At 35.7% G+C, this 20,354-nt stretch overlaps 1 protein-coding gene across 1 annotated transcript in view; it reads right to left on the bottom strand.

Annotated features, from left to right (window-relative positions):
• cfap61 (cilia and flagella associated protein 61) overlaps positions 1–20,354 on the bottom strand; it is a 208,715-nt gene that overhangs the window by 80,145 nt on the left and 108,216 nt on the right. The window contains exon 17 of the mRNA XM_051925561.1: positions 11,885–11,975. Coding sequence (XP_051781521.1) covers positions 11,885–11,975 — 91 coding nt within the window. The remainder of the gene's footprint in view (positions 1–11,884; positions 11,976–20,354) is intronic.

Below are 20,354 nucleotides of genomic sequence, written 5' to 3'. Positions count from 1 at the left end.
GTCAATTACTTAATGAGGTTTTTGATTATGTCTGGCCAAGTATTGTTACCTTAATAAATGTCAGCTTTATTTCTGGCTGCCATGAAATGTTAGGTGGTGCAGCCACTTAATAAAAAATAAAATCTGGACCCCTCTAATCTGTCAAATTTCAGGCAATTTCTAAACTATCCTTTTAATCTACAGTCTTGGAAAAAGTTGTCATTACTTAATTACAAACATTTCAGGGCAAAAATAGTATTCTGGAAAAATTCCAATCCGGATTCAGATCCTGTTACAGTACTGAAACAGCCTTTTTAAAGGTTTACAGTGACCTCCTCCTAACTACCGATGCTGGAGATTCTGCTATTCTTGTACTGCTAGATTTTGCCTCAGCTTTTGATACTGTGATACCATGCAAAATATTTTTGATACCAGGCATGATTTTTGACAGCTCATTCAAACTTGACAAAGAGATAAAGTCTGTGTTTAAATGCAGCTTTTTGTAGCTGAGACTTTTAGCTCAGGTAAAGGCATTTCTTTCTTTTAGTGATCTTTAGTACTAGGGTGTTGTACCGTGTTAGCCATTATGAATGTAGAGAAAAGCCAAGCAAAATGACACCTTTTATTGGCTAACTAGAAAGATTACAATATGCAAGCTTTCGAGGCAACTCAGGCCCCTTCTTCAGGCAAGATGATTACATCTTGCCTGAAGAAGGGGCCTGAGTTGCCTCGAAAGCTTGCATATTGTAATCTTTCTAGTTAGCCAATAAAAGGTGTCATTTTGCTTGGCTTTTCTTTTAGTGATCTTGAAAAGGTTATTCATGCTTTTATAACATCTTGTTTGGACTATGGCAATTCTTTGTATGTAGGTGTTGACCTAGCCTTGTTAAAATGCCTACAGCTAGTCCAGAATGCTGCTCTCGTGTGACCATATTTCAGCAATACTGACCCTCAGTCCATTGGCTTCCAGTCCACTTCAGAATTGATTTTATTATTTGTTTTTAAATGTTTGAATGGAACAGCCCTTCTTACCCCTTGGAACTTCTTCACTTGTATTTGCCAACAAGAGCACTATATTCTGCTAGCCAGATGCTCCTAGTTGTGCTGAGGTTGAGGCTGAGAAAAAGGGGGGATCTGGTTTTTGCAGTAGATGCTCCTCTTCTCTGGAATGGCTTGCCTTATTATATCAGGTCTGTCCCAACATTGGCCATTTTTAAATCAACATTAAAGACTTAACTCTTCCCACTGGCATTTGACCCTGCAAGAGTTTGACATTATGTTTGTATATGTTAAACGTACATGATTTTAAATATATATGAATGGCTGTGGGTATTTCGAGGTTATCTTTTATGGAATGGTTGGTTATGTTTACAGTTTTGTGATGTGTATACTGTATATATTTTTAATTGCTTCTTGTATCCTTTGTTGTACAGCACTTTGGTTCAGTTTTGGCTGTTGTAAATGTGCTTTATAAATAAAATTTGACTTGACTTGGTCAACAAAGATTTTTTCACAAAACAATTTACAGATGTGTTAAAAGTACTTTTTTCATACTGATTTCAGAAATATACCAATCGTTTTCCTACCACCTGTAGTTTTTATGTTATGTCTTTTTTTAGGATGAATATTTAGTATATAAACACTTACTAAGGTGTTAAATTCAGGATTAAACTATTTTTATTGCTGTTTGTCAATATTTCTAAATTACAGTAAGCCTTGACTTATGAAGAAGAAAGAAATTTCCTATATTAGTGATGCCAACATCAAAGAAGGAATTTTTATAACACCTCAAATTACTGAATTGATTCAAGATTAGAATATTGATGAGCAGTTGAACCACATTGAAAATGTTTTATGACAGTTCTTTGAGTTTTTGCAGGAATTATTTGGGGAATCATAAGGAATGAACTTTTGAAGTCAAACAAAGCCATGGGATATAACATGTCTTTAAAAATTTATTTCTTGGATTGTCATCTGGACTATTTCTTTGGAAATGTTGGAGAGGTCAGTGACAGCATGGTGAATGGTTTCATCAGAAATTTAAATGGAAAAACAAGACCAAGGCAAGTGAAGTCCCCATGTGCTTGGCTGACTATGCTTAGGCACATAGGAGGAATATTCCTTAGGCCAAATACAGCAGAAACTGATACACTTCTACCTTTCAGGTGAGATGCTCCCTGATTTTATATATAGTGTAAATATATGTTTATTGCAAATTTAAATTGTGTGTCACTTACAATTCTTGTGTAATAGAGAAAATCTGATTAGATATTTGAATTTACCATGCAAATTACTATAAGATTTCACCTACTGTATAATAATAATAATAATAATAATAATAATAATAATAATTCTTTGCATTTATATAGCGCTTTTCTCACTACTCAAAGCGCTCAGCAATTGCAGGTTAAGGACCTTGCTGAAGGGCCCAACAGAGCAGAGTCCCTATTGGCATTTATGGGATTCGAACCGGCAACCTTCCAATTGCCAGTGCAGATCCCTAGCCTCAGAGCCACCACACCATTCATGTCACAAAAAAGGAAAATTTTGTTACTCAGTGTTATGTGACATGAGTAGCATTTCTTTTTTCCATAGAGATTTTTCATATCTTTTTATCAATGTACAGTGTTGTTCCCCATTGGCTTGCTTTATATAATCTCCATTCTGTGTTGCAACATGACATTAAAATTTTTACTCAGTCATTACTACAAACTAGATGGGGTAATTAACATATAAAAATGTTTGTGTGGAGTATTCCTTTAAACATTTCAGATGTTGAACTCTTGGTGCAAAACCACCTGATAAGTTACATGTGTAATGTAGAACTTCCAATGTCTGGCTAATGCAAGTAGCACCTGTACTGTTTTGAATGCCAATTATCCAGGAAATTGGCTTGGCTTGTTTTTCAAAATAGAGCACTTTTTTGCTTATCCTTTCCTGCAACCTCACTAAACAACTTCTGAGCACAACCAATCACTTAATACCATAGACAGAGTTGTTATACAATTACATGTAAATACACATGGCCATAGCTTACAACCATAGCACTGCCATATAGCAAACAGGCTTAAAAGGTATTGACTATTACAAAAGATGCCTTTTGAAATCTGAGATCTAATGATTTATGCTCAACTGATATAGGAGGTGCTGTCATTATTATAAAAACTCCTAGAAATAAGCTAATCTAAAGAAGAATCCTAGGTATAGTAAACAGTTATGCAATTTGAGGATATATCTGTGTTAAATTAATTAACTAATGTACACATCATTGTGTTTTTTTTAAAACATGTTTTTGGTTAGATACATTTCATTGATGGTATCCTTTTACCATTGTATAATAAATATCAAAAGTCAATACAGCCTTAATGAAATTTCAATAATTGTTTATGTCAAGGCTGAAGTCAAAAGCAAATAATGTTACAATATTCTTCTCATTCCAGTTCATCTCCTTTTCTGAGTCTATACTTCCCTTCCCTTTTGGTGCTCTCTCTACGTCCCTCTCATTTGTTCTTATCCATCTCAAAATTTTATCGGCCTTTGACATTGCTAGGTGGGTTATTGTTTCTGCTTAACCTTAACTTGGATTTACAGGCTTCATTCTGAATGAGTTCATATCCTACTTTGCTAACACATTTTTCTGCATCTGTATTTCATAGCATGATTTGATGTTCTCTTCCAGAAGCCTCTTTGCATGTGCATTTAGGATCTAGGGTTAGTACCAGGACCTATTGTATTCTCTTTCTCTACATTTATTCCCTGTGTCCTTTTATATATGATCTTCTCCTTAATTAGCTCAACATTCATCTAACAACAATGCATCTGTCTTCCTAATTTTATTCTTTCATTCCACCAGTTTCATTCAGCCCAGATCTCCATCTGCCTCTCTGACATTTCATTAGTAAAGAATGAACATCATTTTTAACTTAAACTCTCAAACCCTGATGTCTTTTACTTCTTAATATAAATATTGTTACAAGATCTTATTACGAGATTCTTTCGGGAAGTTTTATGTAACTTTGAATGACACACTCTAGTTCAATCAAAACATATCTTCATTGACCTAGTCCTCTCACAATTTTCTACAGAACATATCCAAATCCATCCTCAGTACTCTTGCCACTTGCCATTAAACCAAATGTTTTTTAATGCTGTTATTTTCTCTAGGCTGGACTGTTTCAGCTTTCTACAGAAAAGGGTCAGAACAGATTTCTTCCAGTCTCTCCATCTGATATATTCTGTTTATTAATTTCCCCAGACTAATCCTATGGTTTTCTTTCTCTCCACTAGACTCCACATATTTTTAGAATCCAAATCAAAGCTACTTTCTTTACAAACTGTTCCTGGCAGGGCACTATTCCTCACTACCTCTATTCTCTAGTCTCTCCATACAACCTTCAAAGATACCTTAGCTTTGCTTCTGCTGAAATTGAATACTTATTCTCAGTTCATGCTACCATGCCGTGGAATGAAATCCATGACAGTTCCAACTGTTCCTATTGTTTGAAGACACACCTCTTTAAAAAGTACCTTAGTACTGTTTATACTTCCTGCTCGTTTTCTTTTTCTCATTTATATGTGCAGATGTGCTCAGCCTATCTATTTTGAGACAACAGTGGCTTATTTAGCCATTTTGCATCAAGCCTTGAAAATAATTGTTTCAATAAGCTTCTTGTTATCCTCTCTAACTAATTTTTATAAGACATGTTAGATAAAATCCTTTGCATAAAGTAATAAATTATGGTGGCATGGTGATACACATTAGCACTGCAGTGTCACACCTACTGGTTTTAAGTTGCTACCCCAAAAGTGCCTGTGTAGAGTAAGCATCACCATTGACTTGTCATAAACATTGGTGATACAAAAATCATAGACTACATCATCTAAATAAATACAATTGCCTGCCATGGACAATATTTATTGCTAGAGTTTAGTATTGAAAAGCTAAGCAGGAGAGGATCACTGTAGTGCTTTTATTTACACAAAACATTAGAAACTCATAAATTATTCAGGAGTCAGGTGTTTGATAAGCAGTGGAGCAGAGATTTTGCATACTTGTTGCAAAGTATTTTGGGATTGTTTTTTCTTTCTGTTTTATAGGATATTATCTGTACTACTGTATTTAGAATAATTACATGAGCAATTTAAATTATTTGCTTCAAACTTGTATTTGTAGTGCTTCACTTGTCATAAAACAAAAACAACAACAATATAAATAATTGTAATTCTGCAACTGGAGTAGAATAGCAGACACAAATACAGCAAAACAAAACTAAACATTCAACACAAAAATATGACTGTAACACTGGACCAAGTGCATTGCTAAAGACTTATTTAATTTAAACTAAAATGATTAATGTCTTCCAAATGACTAAAGTTGAAATTTGCATTAGAACTGGGCAAGTATCACCCTCCATTGTTTACTGTCATCTGGAAACTAGTGTCACTCCTGTTCGATGGTGGCTTGGTAAAAAGTTCACCATAGTTGGCGTCTCATTTGAAAACCTCCCTGATGTCATGCATTGAGCAGATTATGATATTGTACTCTCAGCATTAGATAATGTTTTCTGCATACTCTGATGTGAGTCAATGTGTAAAGATGATTATTATATTTCCATTATTTCATATTTTTGTAATTACTTTCTGCTAATCAGTTTATTATAATGAAGTACATTAACTTTATAAATTTATGGTTTATCAGGCTGCTTTCATCAGATTATGTTTTTGCTGTCATCCTCACCTCAGACTACCCATTAGGCTGTCAGGTCAAGTATAGATCCACATTTATAAGAAGTACGTGGCAACATATAGAATCAAACACATCTAATATCGACATTTCAACTGCTCTGGACTTATCATCAACCTAGGATGGTTGACAGTTGACTCAATGCATCATCCCAAATAGATGGAACCTATGAGTCTGTACATTCACCATATAATCTTCTTCAGTATTCTGTTTTTCCTGTAGATCTTAGATAAATTTGGAATTGTAATTTGCCCTATTTTGAGTGAGTGTGTCAAACCCCTTTCCAGTGCTGGTTCTTACGTTAGGCTCATTATTTCTAGGCTCCCACCAGCCCTAACCTGGATGAGTGTGTTACAAAATATTTTTTACTTGGTAAGTCATATTCGGATGTGCTGATTCTCATTCCAGCCCTTGCACCCCAAGCATATGCAGCACTTCGCAAGACTTGTGACAAAATTTCTAAATGAATGCTTTAATAATGAAGGCAGATACAGATAACTTAATTGAATTATCACACACCGAGTTCACTGATCCAAATCCAAGATGGAATAACCTTTCGCTCCTTGAATTGGTGCTTTAGCGGAAGTCTCCTATCCAGTATACATTTACAGGCCTTCCTAGGCAGACTGTGAAATGTAATTACCCTTTATAAGTAACAGATCCCCTGTTCTGTTTTGTTAAGGTCCAGAGACACTGTTCAGTTCTTTCACCGTAGTTCATACAATTTAACATCTCTGGGCAGAACACATGCACAGAATCCATTAAAAGATCATAAACTGTAAGCCTCTGTTTAAAAAGCATTGAATATATATCTAGTAACATTATGTTCCAATCTTACTCCTGAAAAGTAAAAATTCAAAGGCACCACTAAAATTGGTTCAGCAGAATTTGAGTTCTAAAATAATGAATCACATGCTTAAATATATTAAAGACAGAAAACAGGAACCCTTCTACACACAAATTAAAATTATAACCAACTAATGAGACCCTACTCCTTTTGAAAAGGCCTGCATAAGATGTTAAGAGAGGTTAGCTAACAAAAATATCTAAATTAACTGAATTCCCTCTTTTTGCTTTTTAAATTTCTTTCTAATGAAAGAACCAAGATCTCCTATTTGGAGTCTAGAATCAGAAGGCTAGACCAGAGATCTCAAAGAACTTACGTAACACTTTGAAAAAGCATGTACAGTAATCCCTCGCTACTTCGCGGTTCACTTTTCACGGATTCACGACTTCGCGGGTTTTTAAATACAAGTGATTGCCCGCCTATCGCGGAAGTTATGTTCCAGACCCATCAGCAACAGGAGAAAATCCGCGATATAGAAAGACCATATAAATAAACATTTTTATAGTTTAAGCCTTAAAATACCCATCCCACATGCTTTAAACACATGTAAACTTATAAAACCCACTTTGTTAATACATATGATATGTGGATGTCGGGCTAAGGATATGAGTAACATCTCACTATTATAAAACATTTTAACTTCACGCAAGACAAGACAGTGAGACAGGAAAATAGGTGCTGTACATGCTTATAAATTATTGACACGCAGAGCGACAAGCAGCACAAAGCCAGCACAAAGTCCACTTCTCCTTAGCGTTCATTCAGCTCCCCACCCCCTTGATAATGCGAAGTGGCAGGAGCGTACTGCGCCTCCGGGGAGGAGGGTTTGAGCGAACGTGCGATCAGCCCTCACACCCCCCACTCCTCCTCCTCCTTCCGAACGCGCAGAGCGACAAGCAGGCATTTTGGCAGAAGCAGCACAAAGTCCATTTCTGCTCAGCGTGAGTTCAGCTGCCCCCCTTCACAAAGCGAGTGCAGACACATCGACGTCTGATCGCTGCGTGCAGTGTGCAGTGTTGGTCTGCGCTGTTTAAGAATGTAGAAAGTGTTTAAGAGCATAGGAAGTGTTTATAAGAGTGTGGGAAAGGTTAACAAGAGAGTGAGAAAGGTTTATAAGAGTGTGGGAAGGGTTTATAAAGCCTTAAAATATGTATAAATAATAAAATAAATATAGGTCGCTACTGCGCGGATTTTCACCTATCGCGGGGGGCTCTGGAACGTAACCCCTGCGATAGGTGAGGGATAACTGTATACTTCATCCAGCTATCAAAATATAGGTGTAAATGACAAGTGACTCTTAGATATCATCAGGCCGTTATTGCATTTTTAAGAAAAAATTGCACTGTTTGACTTTCCTAAACATTTGTGAGACAGAAATTATAGGCTACAGCATGTAAATAAATGCAAAAGCCTACCACGGGCAATAGTTATTGTTAGAGTTACTGAGTGTTACAGTTAGGCATGTGAAGATCATGAATAAACTCACAACCACAAGTGGCATCTCATTTAGTGCAACTACGAGTGTGTGCTTAGGCTATTTCACTTATTAAGTCTGTTTCTACAGCATATACCATGGGTCGTTGAGACAAATTTGTCTTTAAAACAAATGCTAAGATGATATTTGCCCAAAGCTGCCACATTCAGGGAAACATAAAGAAAACTGTTTTATGTATGACTGGGTATTATTTAAAACATGATGAAATAATATATTGCAAATATAGCAGCATCTAATCAAGTAACCACTGTCTTAATGGAAGTTTAATATAAAAAGTGGTTTGCCATTCTGAGTACAAGCAACCAACAGGAAAAACAATCTGTTTCCTATTTCATGAAATAATACAACTCTGCTGCATAAAATGGAGTAAATATTTACAATTGTTTGTGATCAGTACAAAAACGGACCAATGTGTATTTTTCTGTGAAAAGCAATCAACATGGTAATGCTGTTTTAAAGTTGCTGAAGTAAGGTTGATAGTAATCCATTTATCTTAATATGCATTTTAAGCATGTGTTGCAATTGATTGAATGCAACACTAAAATGAAACAAATGGATTTTTGTCCCTGATTATAGTTATGTGATATGCTTTTAATTGCCTATTAATATATCCAAAAGCAGCTAAAAATCAGGTATTCATCTACCTAATTAATTTATGTTTTTATTTATTTCTTTAAATAATTATAAGGAGTCTGACCTCATCTTACATCATAAATGTATCTTAGGAGCATTGGGTACAAGGCAAGAAACAATTCTGGAAGATGCATCCGATGACAAAACTGTAAATACACAATACCCAATAGTTCAGAACAATTAGGCTTAAATGCAGGATTGGTTTTCCCCTCACTCTTACTCTTTCATACTTCTGGAACACATTTCTGATAATTTTTCTAGCATTATATAAAAATGAAGAGATACATAAACCTATTAAAACCTTTATAGTAACTGTTATTATTACTCACAAATTAAAAGAGTGAGTGTATAACTTCTCAAAAATTATGTCACAAAATAACATGTGTTGAGTTGCTTCAAAGACCTTATTTAATGCGCCTTGGCTGAATAACCTCTATAGTCCTCCATATTAATTTTATGAATACAGAGTCAGCTTAAAATTTATAAGGCTATCCAAATAAAACAATGAAATCTATAATTGGCTTTAGGCAATTTTATAAACTCTGCTACAGTTAATGTTTAATAGCAGTTGGTATTTCTTTTATTTATTGCAAAATCTTATGAATAAAAGATAAATGTCTTCCTTTATGTCAGTAAAGTTTGTTTTTGAGTGATTTAAAAAGTGGCAGTGCAAACCCAACCAAACTCTGTATGAATATGGAGTACACCAGGTTCTAAGAAAGATCACTGTTTGAATTAAGGTTTGTATCATCAGTTAGGTTTCAAATAACTGAATGCAGTTTTAAGCAAAAATAAAAAATTGCTCAGTAATTCTTTGTGAATTTTGCTGTCTGTAATCTGTTTTCATTATACTGACTTTTAGTGACAAAAATGATTTACGTAATGATGTAGTTTTTTAAAAAATGACTGTTGCACAAATTTTGGTTAATTGGAAAAAAAGGGTGTTCAACTTGGTTCCATTCTAAATTGCATGTATATCAAAAATGATGTACTTCTTCTGGCTTCCCTGACTTTTTTGTTATCTACTATATAGGCTATAACTAAGAACAATGTTACTTAACATTTGAAATGCTTCCATAGGACCTTTAGTCAGACCATTACGTAAACACTGATCACCACTTCCAACCCAAAAGCACATTGCCATAGCCTTGTACAAACTGGCCACCTGCGCTAAGTATAGGATAGATATAGAATAGAATAGAATGCCTTTTATTGTCACTATACACATGTACAATGAGATTAAAAGCAGCTCCTTCAGTGCAGACATATATGTAGAATACAACAAGTAAATAAACAAATAAACAAACAAATGGTGCAAAAAGTTGCAAAAAAAAGTTCTGCGATGCTATATACAAATGGAAAGAATAATAACTAAATCGAGTTATTGCACATTATTTAAATACTGGAAAGAATAAATAACTTATTGCACTATTGGGTTATTGCACATAATTTAAATATTGCATAATAATGATGGGGCGGCACGGTGGCACAGTGGGTAGCGCTGCTGCCTCGCAGTTGGGAGACCTGGGGACCCGGGTTCGCTTCCCGGGTCCTCCCTGCGTGGAGTTTGCATGTTCTCCCCGTGTCTGCGTGGGTTTCCTCCGGGCGCTCCGGTTTCCTCCCACAGTCCAAAGACATGCAGGTTAGGTGGATTGGTGATTCTAAATTGGCCCTAGTGTGTGCTTGGTGTGTGGGTGTGTTTGTGTGTGTCCTGCGGTGGGTTGGCACCCTGCCCGGGATTGGTTCCCTGCCTTGTGCCCTGTGTTGGCTGGGATTGGCTCTAGCAGACCCCCGTGACCCTGTGTTCAGATTCAGCGGGTTGGAAAATGGATGGATGGATGGATAATAATGATGATCATGTGCAGTGAGTAGTGGATGTTGGACCCTGAGAGTAATGATATTGTACAGTATACAGATATTACACAGTTATACAGTTATTATTCAGTACCACTTAGATATTTGGGATTAGTAAGATTAGTAAGACCATCATGTACCGCTGTGTTTACATGGAGTGCCTGGCCATTCGAAAGAGTATGATGCTCAGATACATCAAGTTACCAAATGTTATGGAAATAAATGAGATTGTGTATCACAGTTCTTTGGCACATCTTGTGTCACAGATGTATGGTGCGCTCAATGGAATGCATATACCTATTTTTCTACCTATTTTTCTCCAGCTGAAAGTTACTATGATTTTATTAACAGCTAACTCCTCAGGTGGTTGTAAAGGACAAGTGTTTAACTAGGGTGACCAGACCAGACATCCCATATTTCAGGGACATTCCTTTTCCAGTCTATGTTTAACCCAAGATATTTGTGTGGACACACATTAGGTGTGCATTTTTAAGTAAGTACCCCAAGCTGTGAGACACAGGATGGGCTATATATTTACTGATTTATTCAGTTCACTAGTGACGGTATTCTTTATTTATTCTTCGCTAGTTTTGATATTTTATGTATATTGTTATGATTCACATTATTTAAGAAATTTATGTCTCCATAAATACCTTTTTCCTCACATTCTTGTATAGATATTCCTGTGGGATTTAACAATGGAGACAACAGTCTTAATGTCCAAATTACTCCTTGATAAATATCTAAGGTAGTTTAAAATTATTTATACTTTACTGTGCTGCCACCTTGTTTTGGCATGGGCTCTGCTGTAGGGTGCTACTGGTGTCATGGTAATTGCTGGGAATATGGCTTTAGATAGCTTTATGTTTCATCTGTAGCACAACAATATAAAAGCCTACATGTCATTAAAAAGTGGCATCCTAGATTGTTTGGATTACTCTAAATAATTTTTTCATTCATCAATTTTTTGAACACCACTTAATCTATTACTGGGTCTAGGAGAAACAGAGGCTATCCCAATAGAATCATGAATAAGTAAGCAACCAAGCTTAGGCAGGATGCTAATTCATTGCAGGAAACACACAATTAAATTGAACATCTTTGGGAAGTGGGAGGATATGCATATGAATAAGGAGAAAATGTGCAAACTCTACAAAGACAAAAACAGTAATCAGGGCAGAGTTTGAGTCTAACTACCTGGAACTCAAGGACAGCTGCATCCATCAAAATGACAACATGCTCATTTTGAAAAATTGTACATACTGTATCATAAAATTAAATTTGCACCATATTACAAAAATTTGGGCATAAAAATTACTTTCTAAAAATATACCTGCTTGCCAAAAACATATGAAGATCACAGTTGTCCGAAGTTGGGATTCCATGAGTTGAAATCAAGGTAATGTTATTAAACTTCAGGTGTGGTCTGTAAAACATAATAAAAATATTAAACGGTATAAATGATGCATGTTACAAGCTTGTGATTTCTGAAAAAACAGAACTTTTTTACAACAGTATTCTACCCTATAATTGGTTTTTACTTGTTTAATCTAATGCATGGTGATAAACATTGTAAATTCAAATCTTTTTAAATATCATACAAGAAGTAACTGAATGATTGTTGTAGTTGTGTGGGTAACTAGCAGCTGTCATAACATAAGGTTAGTATAATAAAAGTTACCTTTTTTTTTCATTTAGTTTGGAAAAAATGCTGTTAGCACTATCAATGTGCACTTTTCAGGATTTCCCAATGTCTTTTACTAAAATGAAGATTTAAAATTAACCATATTCTAAACTTTAAATCATATACAGTATAATGTATCTGCTGCAACAGTTCATCCAATCCATATAGAGGTTCCTGGGTCTTGAGAGTCTAACTCATAGTTAAGACTCCCTGTGGGCTTTTTATACTATCTACAGAAAAATTTTTTGTCCATTCCCACCTGGAGATCTAAGGATCACACTAACCATGGTCAAGACATGGTGAGTGTGTTTATAGCTTGGACACTCTAGACAACTTCTCCTCTGGCAGTGCTTTCAATTAATTATTTTTTTGGTATTTGAGCTATCCTATGTTTTAATACTCCTGGTAAGGTTTATTTTGACTCAGAGTACAATATGCTTCTCAAATAACAACTTAAAGAGTCTAATGAACCTCAAAAGACAGAACGAGTGAAACAATAAGGCTTGCTACACATTGCTGCAAATGAAGTAGTCAGAGATCAGTTTTCACTGCAGTTGTGCAAGCAACTTTGCTAACATGTTTCACTTCCAGCAGTGATCAGATTTTTAATCTGTTAGATGCAGGAGCTGGAAATGAATCTAGAAATAAAGACTCTTTGCATACAGTCAGAAAAGTAAAAACATGTGTTGCTAAATGTACCCTCCAATACAAATGCTGAGTGATTACGAGCTACTTCCAGAGTACTAAAATTAAAGAAAGAATGACAGATACAGTGGTGTGAAAAACTATTTGCCCCCTTCCTGATTTCTTATTCTTTTGCATGTTTGTCACACAAAATGTTTCTGATCATCAAACACATTTAACCATTAGTCAAATATAACACAAGTAAACACAAAATGCAGTTTGTAAATGGTGGTTTTATTATTTAGGGAGAAAAAAAAATCCAAACCTACATGGCCCTGTGTGAAAAAGTAATTGCCCCCTGAACCTAATAACTGGTTGGGCCACCCTTAGCAGCAATAACTGCAATCAAGCGTTTGCGATAACTTGCAATGAGTCTTTTACAGCGCTCTGGAGGAATTTTGGCCCACTCATCTTTGCAAAATTGTTGTAATTCAGCTTTATTTGAGGTTTTCTAGCATGAACCGCCTTTTTAAGGTCATGCCATAGCATCTCAATTGGATTCAGGTCAGGACTTTGACTAGGCCACTCCAAAGTCTTCATTTTGTTTTTCTTCAGCCATTCAGAGGTGGATTTGCTGGTGTGTTTTGGGTCATTGTCCTGTTGCAGCACCCAAGATCGCTTCAGCTTGAGTTGACGAACAGATGGCCGGACATTCTCCTTCAGGATTTTTTGGTAGACAGTAGAATTCATGGTTCCATCTATCACAGCAAGCCTTCCAGGTCCTGAAGCAGCAAAACAACCCCAGACCATCACACTACCACCACCATATTTTACTGTTGGTATGATGTTCTTTTTCTGAAATGCTGTGTTCCTTTTACGCCAGATGTAACGGGACATTTGCCTTCCAAAAAGTTCAACTTTTGACTCATCAGTCCACAAGGTATTTTCCCAAAAGTCTTGGCAATCATTGAGATGTTTCTTAGCAAAATTGAGACGAGCCCTAATGTTCTTTTTGCTTAACAGTGGTTTGCGTCTTGGAAATCTGCCATGCAGGCCGTTTTTGCCCAGTCTCTTTCTTATGGTGGAGTCGTGAACACTGACCTTAATTGAGGCAAGTGAGGCCTGCAGTTCTTTAGACGTTGTCCTGGGGTCTTTTGTGACCTCTCGGATGAGTCGTCTCTGCGCTCTTGGGGTAATTTTGGTCGGCCGGCCACTCCTGGGAAGGTTCACCACTGTTCCATGTTTTTGCCATTTGTGGATAATGGCTCTCACTGTGGTTCGCTGGAGTCCCAAAGCTTTAGAAATGGCTTTATAACCTTTACCAGACTGATAAATCTCAATTACTTCTGTTCTCATTTGTTCCTGAATTTCTTTGGATCTTGGCATTATGTCTAGCTTTTGAGGTGCTTTTGGTCTACTTCTCTGTGTCAGGCAGCTCCTATTTAAGTGATTTCTTGATTGAAACAGGTGTGGCAGTAATCAGGCCTGGGGGTGGCTACGGAAATTGAACTCAGGTGTGATACACCACAGTTAGGTTATTTTTTAACAAGGGGGCAATTACTTTTTCACACAGGGCCATGTAGGTTTGGATTTTTTTTCTCCCTAAATAATAAACACCATCATTTAAAAACTGCATTTTGTGTTTACTTGTGTTATATTTGACTAATGGTTAAATGTGTTTGATGATCAGAAACATTTTGTGTGACAAACATGCAAAAGAATAAGAAATCAGGAAGGGGGCAAATAGTTTTTCACACCACTGTATAATAGAGATTTGACCTATATCAAGCAGGAAAAGAAAGACGAAGTGAAATGCCTAGATAAGTGTTAGGAACATTTGGTAGAAAACATCGACATGAAAATCAATATGTTTAGTGCCCAACTCCATAATGTAAAAAACATGATGAGAACCCACGTCAAAGAGTTGGAACATATGGTCAGTTCCACTAAGTCTTGGAAAACAAATGTAAAACTCATTGAAATAAATTCACATATTCAGAAGATACCGCAAGAAGGGAGAATGTTCAAATCCATGAATTCCTGAGGGTCTGAAATATGGAAACACTGATAAATTTACCATGCCATTAAGGAACTAAGAAATCAAAAGACCATATTGCCTACCTGGGAAAAATTCCCCAACCTCTTTCATAGACAACTTAAGGAAAAAGAAAATGCAATTCCTTGCCAGAGGGAAGGGAGAGAGTCTTGTCCAGGACAGTGTATTTCCAGAATTTGTTAGTGTTAACTGCTGAAAAGAGGGCTACTTATAATAATATTAAGCAGCAACTGACTGCAACAGGCATAAGATATGGCATCCTTCTTCCAGTATAGGAGGAAGTCATGGTTAAAAGCTACATCCACACATACAATACCCCTGAGGAGACATCAACATTTTTAAAAAGATTCCACAGAGTTGCTGTAACCAGAGTTTAAAAAGAACTAGTGATTAATGCAACACTGTGGTCTGTGAGCCTGATTTTATTTTAATGTATTTATGTTTAATGTACATATGTACATTTAAGCAATATAAAACTTGCCATCTGAAGCTAATCAGATTAACCTTTCCAGGCAGCTGTAACAATATTAGGAATGTAAAACAGAGATTGTAATAAAGGTATCATAAGTTAAGGAGTGTAGCTGGTATGCATTTTTCATACTGTATATAATAATGGCCAGAAGGTTATATATATCTTGTAGTGGTCAAGCACAGAGTCAAAAACTAAAATGTGCTAAAATGGTAGAAGGAAGCCTAGTTTGTATATAAATTGGTAGAATACAGCCTAATCAATACATTGTATTGGTCAGCAGAAAGTGTGGACCTGGAAACATTATGAAAGTAAGTAAAGCGTGTCTCATCTTCATTGAGTTAACCCTGAAAGGAAGATACCCTGTCCATATTTCTGTAGTCTTAATATCTTTGTCATGGTTACTGGGAAGACATATGTAAAGGTTCAAGTATAAGCTAGTTCTAAAAGAACACATTCCCAGGTAAGATGTGCCCCCTCTTAGACACTGTTGCTAAAGTCTTGAAAGTTTCTAAAGAATATAAAGATCAATATAAGTTTTGCCTGTTGTTTGTTTTCCATTTATTTTATTAATCCGCCTGTCTTATTATACTGCAGTACTACCCGCTTTGTTCAACAATTATATTTAACAACAATACTTACAGTAATATCATTTGTAACTATATTTTTCTTTTTCTCTCATACAGTAGTGCCCTCTTCTACTTCTTTTAAAATAGAGGAAAATATACCAGTAATTAGAATTTTTATGATTAAATTGTGTATTGAATTAAACCTCAGTCTAGTGCTCTTGTTTTTATTCTTTTCCCATTTATCCTTTTGGTTTATTCATTTATGTTTATATACAAGTGTTCAGTCATGAAATCACAAACCACTATCTATTTCTGCTGTCTTTTTTATGTTTTATCATCTTATGATTGTTGTGATCTGTAATATTCATTAATTTATTGTGGAATTTCTTGGATGGATTTAGATAATCTATACATTGATTTTGGGGTTTACAACTCAAAGACTATGATTTTCTCATTAGTTTTTGATTTTAGTGTAAATTGAAAGAGTTCAGTATTTTTCCTGCTTTGTTTCCTATGGGCACCACTGTTTCAGGATGTGCATCATCTGCATCATAATCAGAGTGATGATTTAAAGGTCACTCTGAGTATCTCCTAAGTTTCTGAGTTTTACGGATAGACCTTGCATTCAAATATTTCAAATATTTTTTGTTCTTTTTGACTAACTGTTTTTTGATTACTTGCTACTGATTTCTGATTACATTTCCAGTTTAGTAGGAGGATAGGACTGATGTTTGGTTGTGACCTTACCTTGACTTTTGACTACATGTATCTCCTATTCCTCTTCATTAAAAACATTACGTCTCACTCTACTTTGTATAATTATTTTTGTTGTTTTAATTTATTGTTTATTTCTATTGTTTTCCTTTGATCATCTTACTTGGATATTTAAGATAAGTAGTATGCATAGTTATATTTTCAAGGGCAAACTATATTTCAGATGTGCCATGCTTCATAATATTTCTGCAAACATGGAATCTGAAGTCTTTGATCTTAGTCTCGTTCAGGGAGGTAGAATGGGAGTATTTGCTATATATATATATATATATATTCATGTGGGCGGCACGGTGGCACAGTGGGTAGCGCTGCTGCCTCGCAGTTGGGAGACCTGGAGACCTGGGTTCGCTTCCCGGGTCCTCCCTGCGTGGAGTTTGCATGTTCTCCCCGTGTCTGCGTGGGTTTCCTCCGGGCGCTCCGGTTTCCTCCCACAGTCCAAAGACATGCAGGTTAGGTGGATTGGCGATTCTAAATTGGCCCTAGTGTGTGCTTAGTGTGTGGGTGTGTTGTGGGTGTCCTGCGGTGGGTTGGCACCCTGCCCGGGATTGATTCCTGCCTTGTGCCCTGTGTTGGCTGGGATTGGCTCCAGCAGACCCCCGTGACCCTGTGTTCGGATTCAGCGGGTTGGAAAATGGATGGATGGATATATATTCATGTCCTGCGGTGGGTTGGAACCCTGCCCAGGATTGTTTCCTGCCTTGTGCCCTGTGTTGGCTGGGATTGGCTCCAGCAGACCCCCGTGACCCTGTGTTCGGATTCAGCGGGTTGGAAAATGGATGGATGGTTGGATATATATATTCATATTATAAACCACATGATCATTGTAAATTTGCTGAATGTGTTATTAGTAGAAACATTCTGTAATGTGAAATATAGAATTCTGCTAAGAGTAAGGAAATTATAATGATATATAAATATTTTCTTGGTTTTAAAGATGAATTCTAAATGAAATGAAAAAATACAAAAGAAGTTTAATATTAATCCTTCCTTAAAATTTGTAATCTGGAATGTTAACAGTCTTAATCATGAACTCAAGAGAAACCAAGCGATTTCACAACTTTGGTTTCTATGTTCATACATAGTGTTTTGGCAGGAGACACATTGAAATAGAATCAATTTTAGTTGTAAAGAGATAGGGTTAGAATAGTTCTTAAATTTCTAACATTACTAATGAAAACCAGAAGAGTGGGAATTCTGATTCACAACCCAACCCCAATCATAGCTACTGTGATAATATTGGACCCTAACAGGTGCTATATTACAACAATGACAAAACTATATGAATCTAAAATCATTCAGGTTAATATACGGCACAGTACATGGATTGAATTCAGATGATAAATAAGTTGTAGTTAAGGCTTTCATGTTCATTTATAATATATGTTCTCAAAAGCTCATAATGGCAGGAAATACATCCCTTTTTTAGATACTGTAGGTCATAAGCAGTTGTGACTAAAACATATTTTATTAAGGATCATAATTTCTTGGACCCAAGATTTCACTACCCATATTCTACACAATATTCCCTTTTGCTAAAGTATATCATAGCTATTCACAATTTCACAATTTTTTATTATATTATAATTTTATATTATCTTATAGTATTATAAGATATTATATCTTATATATTATTATAGTCTTTCTTTTATAAAGCATCTTTCACTAAGCACTTTTATACTAATTTAGATTAGGTTATTCATTTTCGGTCTTTATTTTCTGTTATCCTGAAGATTCAAAGAAATTTGAAATATTTTCTATGTTGATGTTAACTGTGCCTTTTGATTTTTATCCAGGTGAAGAATTATTTTTATCATATATACGTACAGTAGTTAATTTAAAGTTTCCACACCACAGTTCAAATTGAAGTATGCAGCAAAAAGAAAAAAAGAAAAATCTATTTAATGACTTAGTAACTTCAGCACAGATAAAGGTAGAATCTAACAAAAAGTACTCATATTTTAAAAAAATCTCCATCAGCTAAAGACTTCATTAATTAATTAAACTGAACATCTATAAAAATGTGCCTGAAAATTAAACGTAAGCCGGAAAACCATTTGGTAAATAATATTTGTTGAAGATAATTAAGTAACTCTATTGAAACTAACATGTGAAAGTTTCTCCTATAATGTTTCTGGTATTCTGCCATTCATAGTAGTAATGAAAAGTATGTAAAACTTGAGCCATTTAAACATATGAGATTATTTTTTCATTATTTCATTACAAATTTAAACATGCATTTATTTTTCTTCTTAACTGTGGCAATGGATTTGCAGACAAAAACATACAGAAGAAACATACATTTTACATTTTTGTATTCATTCAACTCTTTTCTAGTAGAAATTAATCTCGCTGACTATAAGACAAATTATGAAATCACTAGCACCTAATAATGCTTCATGTTATGAGACTAAATTTGACTCAATTATCAATCTGTAGATTATCCCTGTTATCAGTCAATGACAGTGTCTTTTGTGGCCACAAATTAACCGCAAGTCAGGAGGCAACGTTGCTCACATCCATCTCTGTCCAAAACAATCCTTACTCATTTTATATTAGGAAAGGAAACAGTTTTGAATGATGGGGAGCCATTGACACTAAACACATGGTAAGCTGCAGTGTGACCTTTTGGAGCTGGCCTGATAACAGGGGAAACAGCTGGAGAAAACACATGCAAACTAGCACTCATTGTAAAGACAGATAGGCTTTGGGCAATAAAGATTTCAAAGACCATTTATAAAATGCTACTCATGTGATTTGCTAGCAACCACTCACTGTTTTTATTACTGAACTAATCAGTGACAATAAATACTTACAATATTCTGTCAAGCTAAATAATCACAACGTAATTTAAGAAGAACTGTTTGAATGCCAAATAAGTTGGCTTTTTAGGTCGTTAATGCCCATCTGCCTCTACTTCTTCACTTGCCATTTAAAATAATATTTTCTCAGTATGTTTTCAAACGGTTGTATCTATGTTTATTTATAAATATTGGCGCACCAAGAATATAGCAAAAATAAGTCAGAAAACCTACAGCTTTTGCATTTAAAAAGGAGTATGAACTGACTTGAAGAGCTGAAAGTTTACATTTCATAATTAAAACAATATTTTGAAATATGTGACCTTCAAATATTTTGAAATATTACATTCAAAGTAGGGTGGCACAGTGGCGCAGTGGTAGCGCTGCTGCCTTGCAGTAAGGAGACCTGGGTTCGCTTCCTGGGTCCTCCCTGCATTGAGTTTGCATGTTCTCCCCGTGTCTACGTGAGTTTCCTCCGGGTGCTCCGTTTTCCTCCCACAGTCCAAAGACATGCAGGTTAGGTGCATCGGCAATCCTAAATTGTCTCTAGTGTGTGCTTGGTGTGTGTGTGCCCTGCGGTGGGCTGGCGCCCTGCCCGGAATTTGTTCCTGCCTTGCGCCCTGTGTTGGCTGGGATTGGCTCCAGCAGACCCCCGTGACCCTGTTAGGATATAGCGGGTTGGGTAATGACTGACTGAGAATAAAAACATTGTAAATTTAAAACATTGCAAAAACATTGACAGTGGATCACGAAACCTAAAAAACGAAAATAATTTACCTTATAAAATTTGAGAAATAAAATTATTTCATACTGTAGCCAAATAAATAAT

The sequence above is a fragment of the Erpetoichthys calabaricus genome, chromosome 3, assembly GCF_900747795.2.
Source record: "Erpetoichthys calabaricus chromosome 3, fErpCal1.3, whole genome shotgun sequence".
NCBI classification, from domain to species: Eukaryota; Metazoa; Chordata; class Cladistia; order Polypteriformes; family Polypteridae; genus Erpetoichthys; species Erpetoichthys calabaricus.
This window is presented reverse-complemented; position numbering and strand designations above follow the sequence as displayed.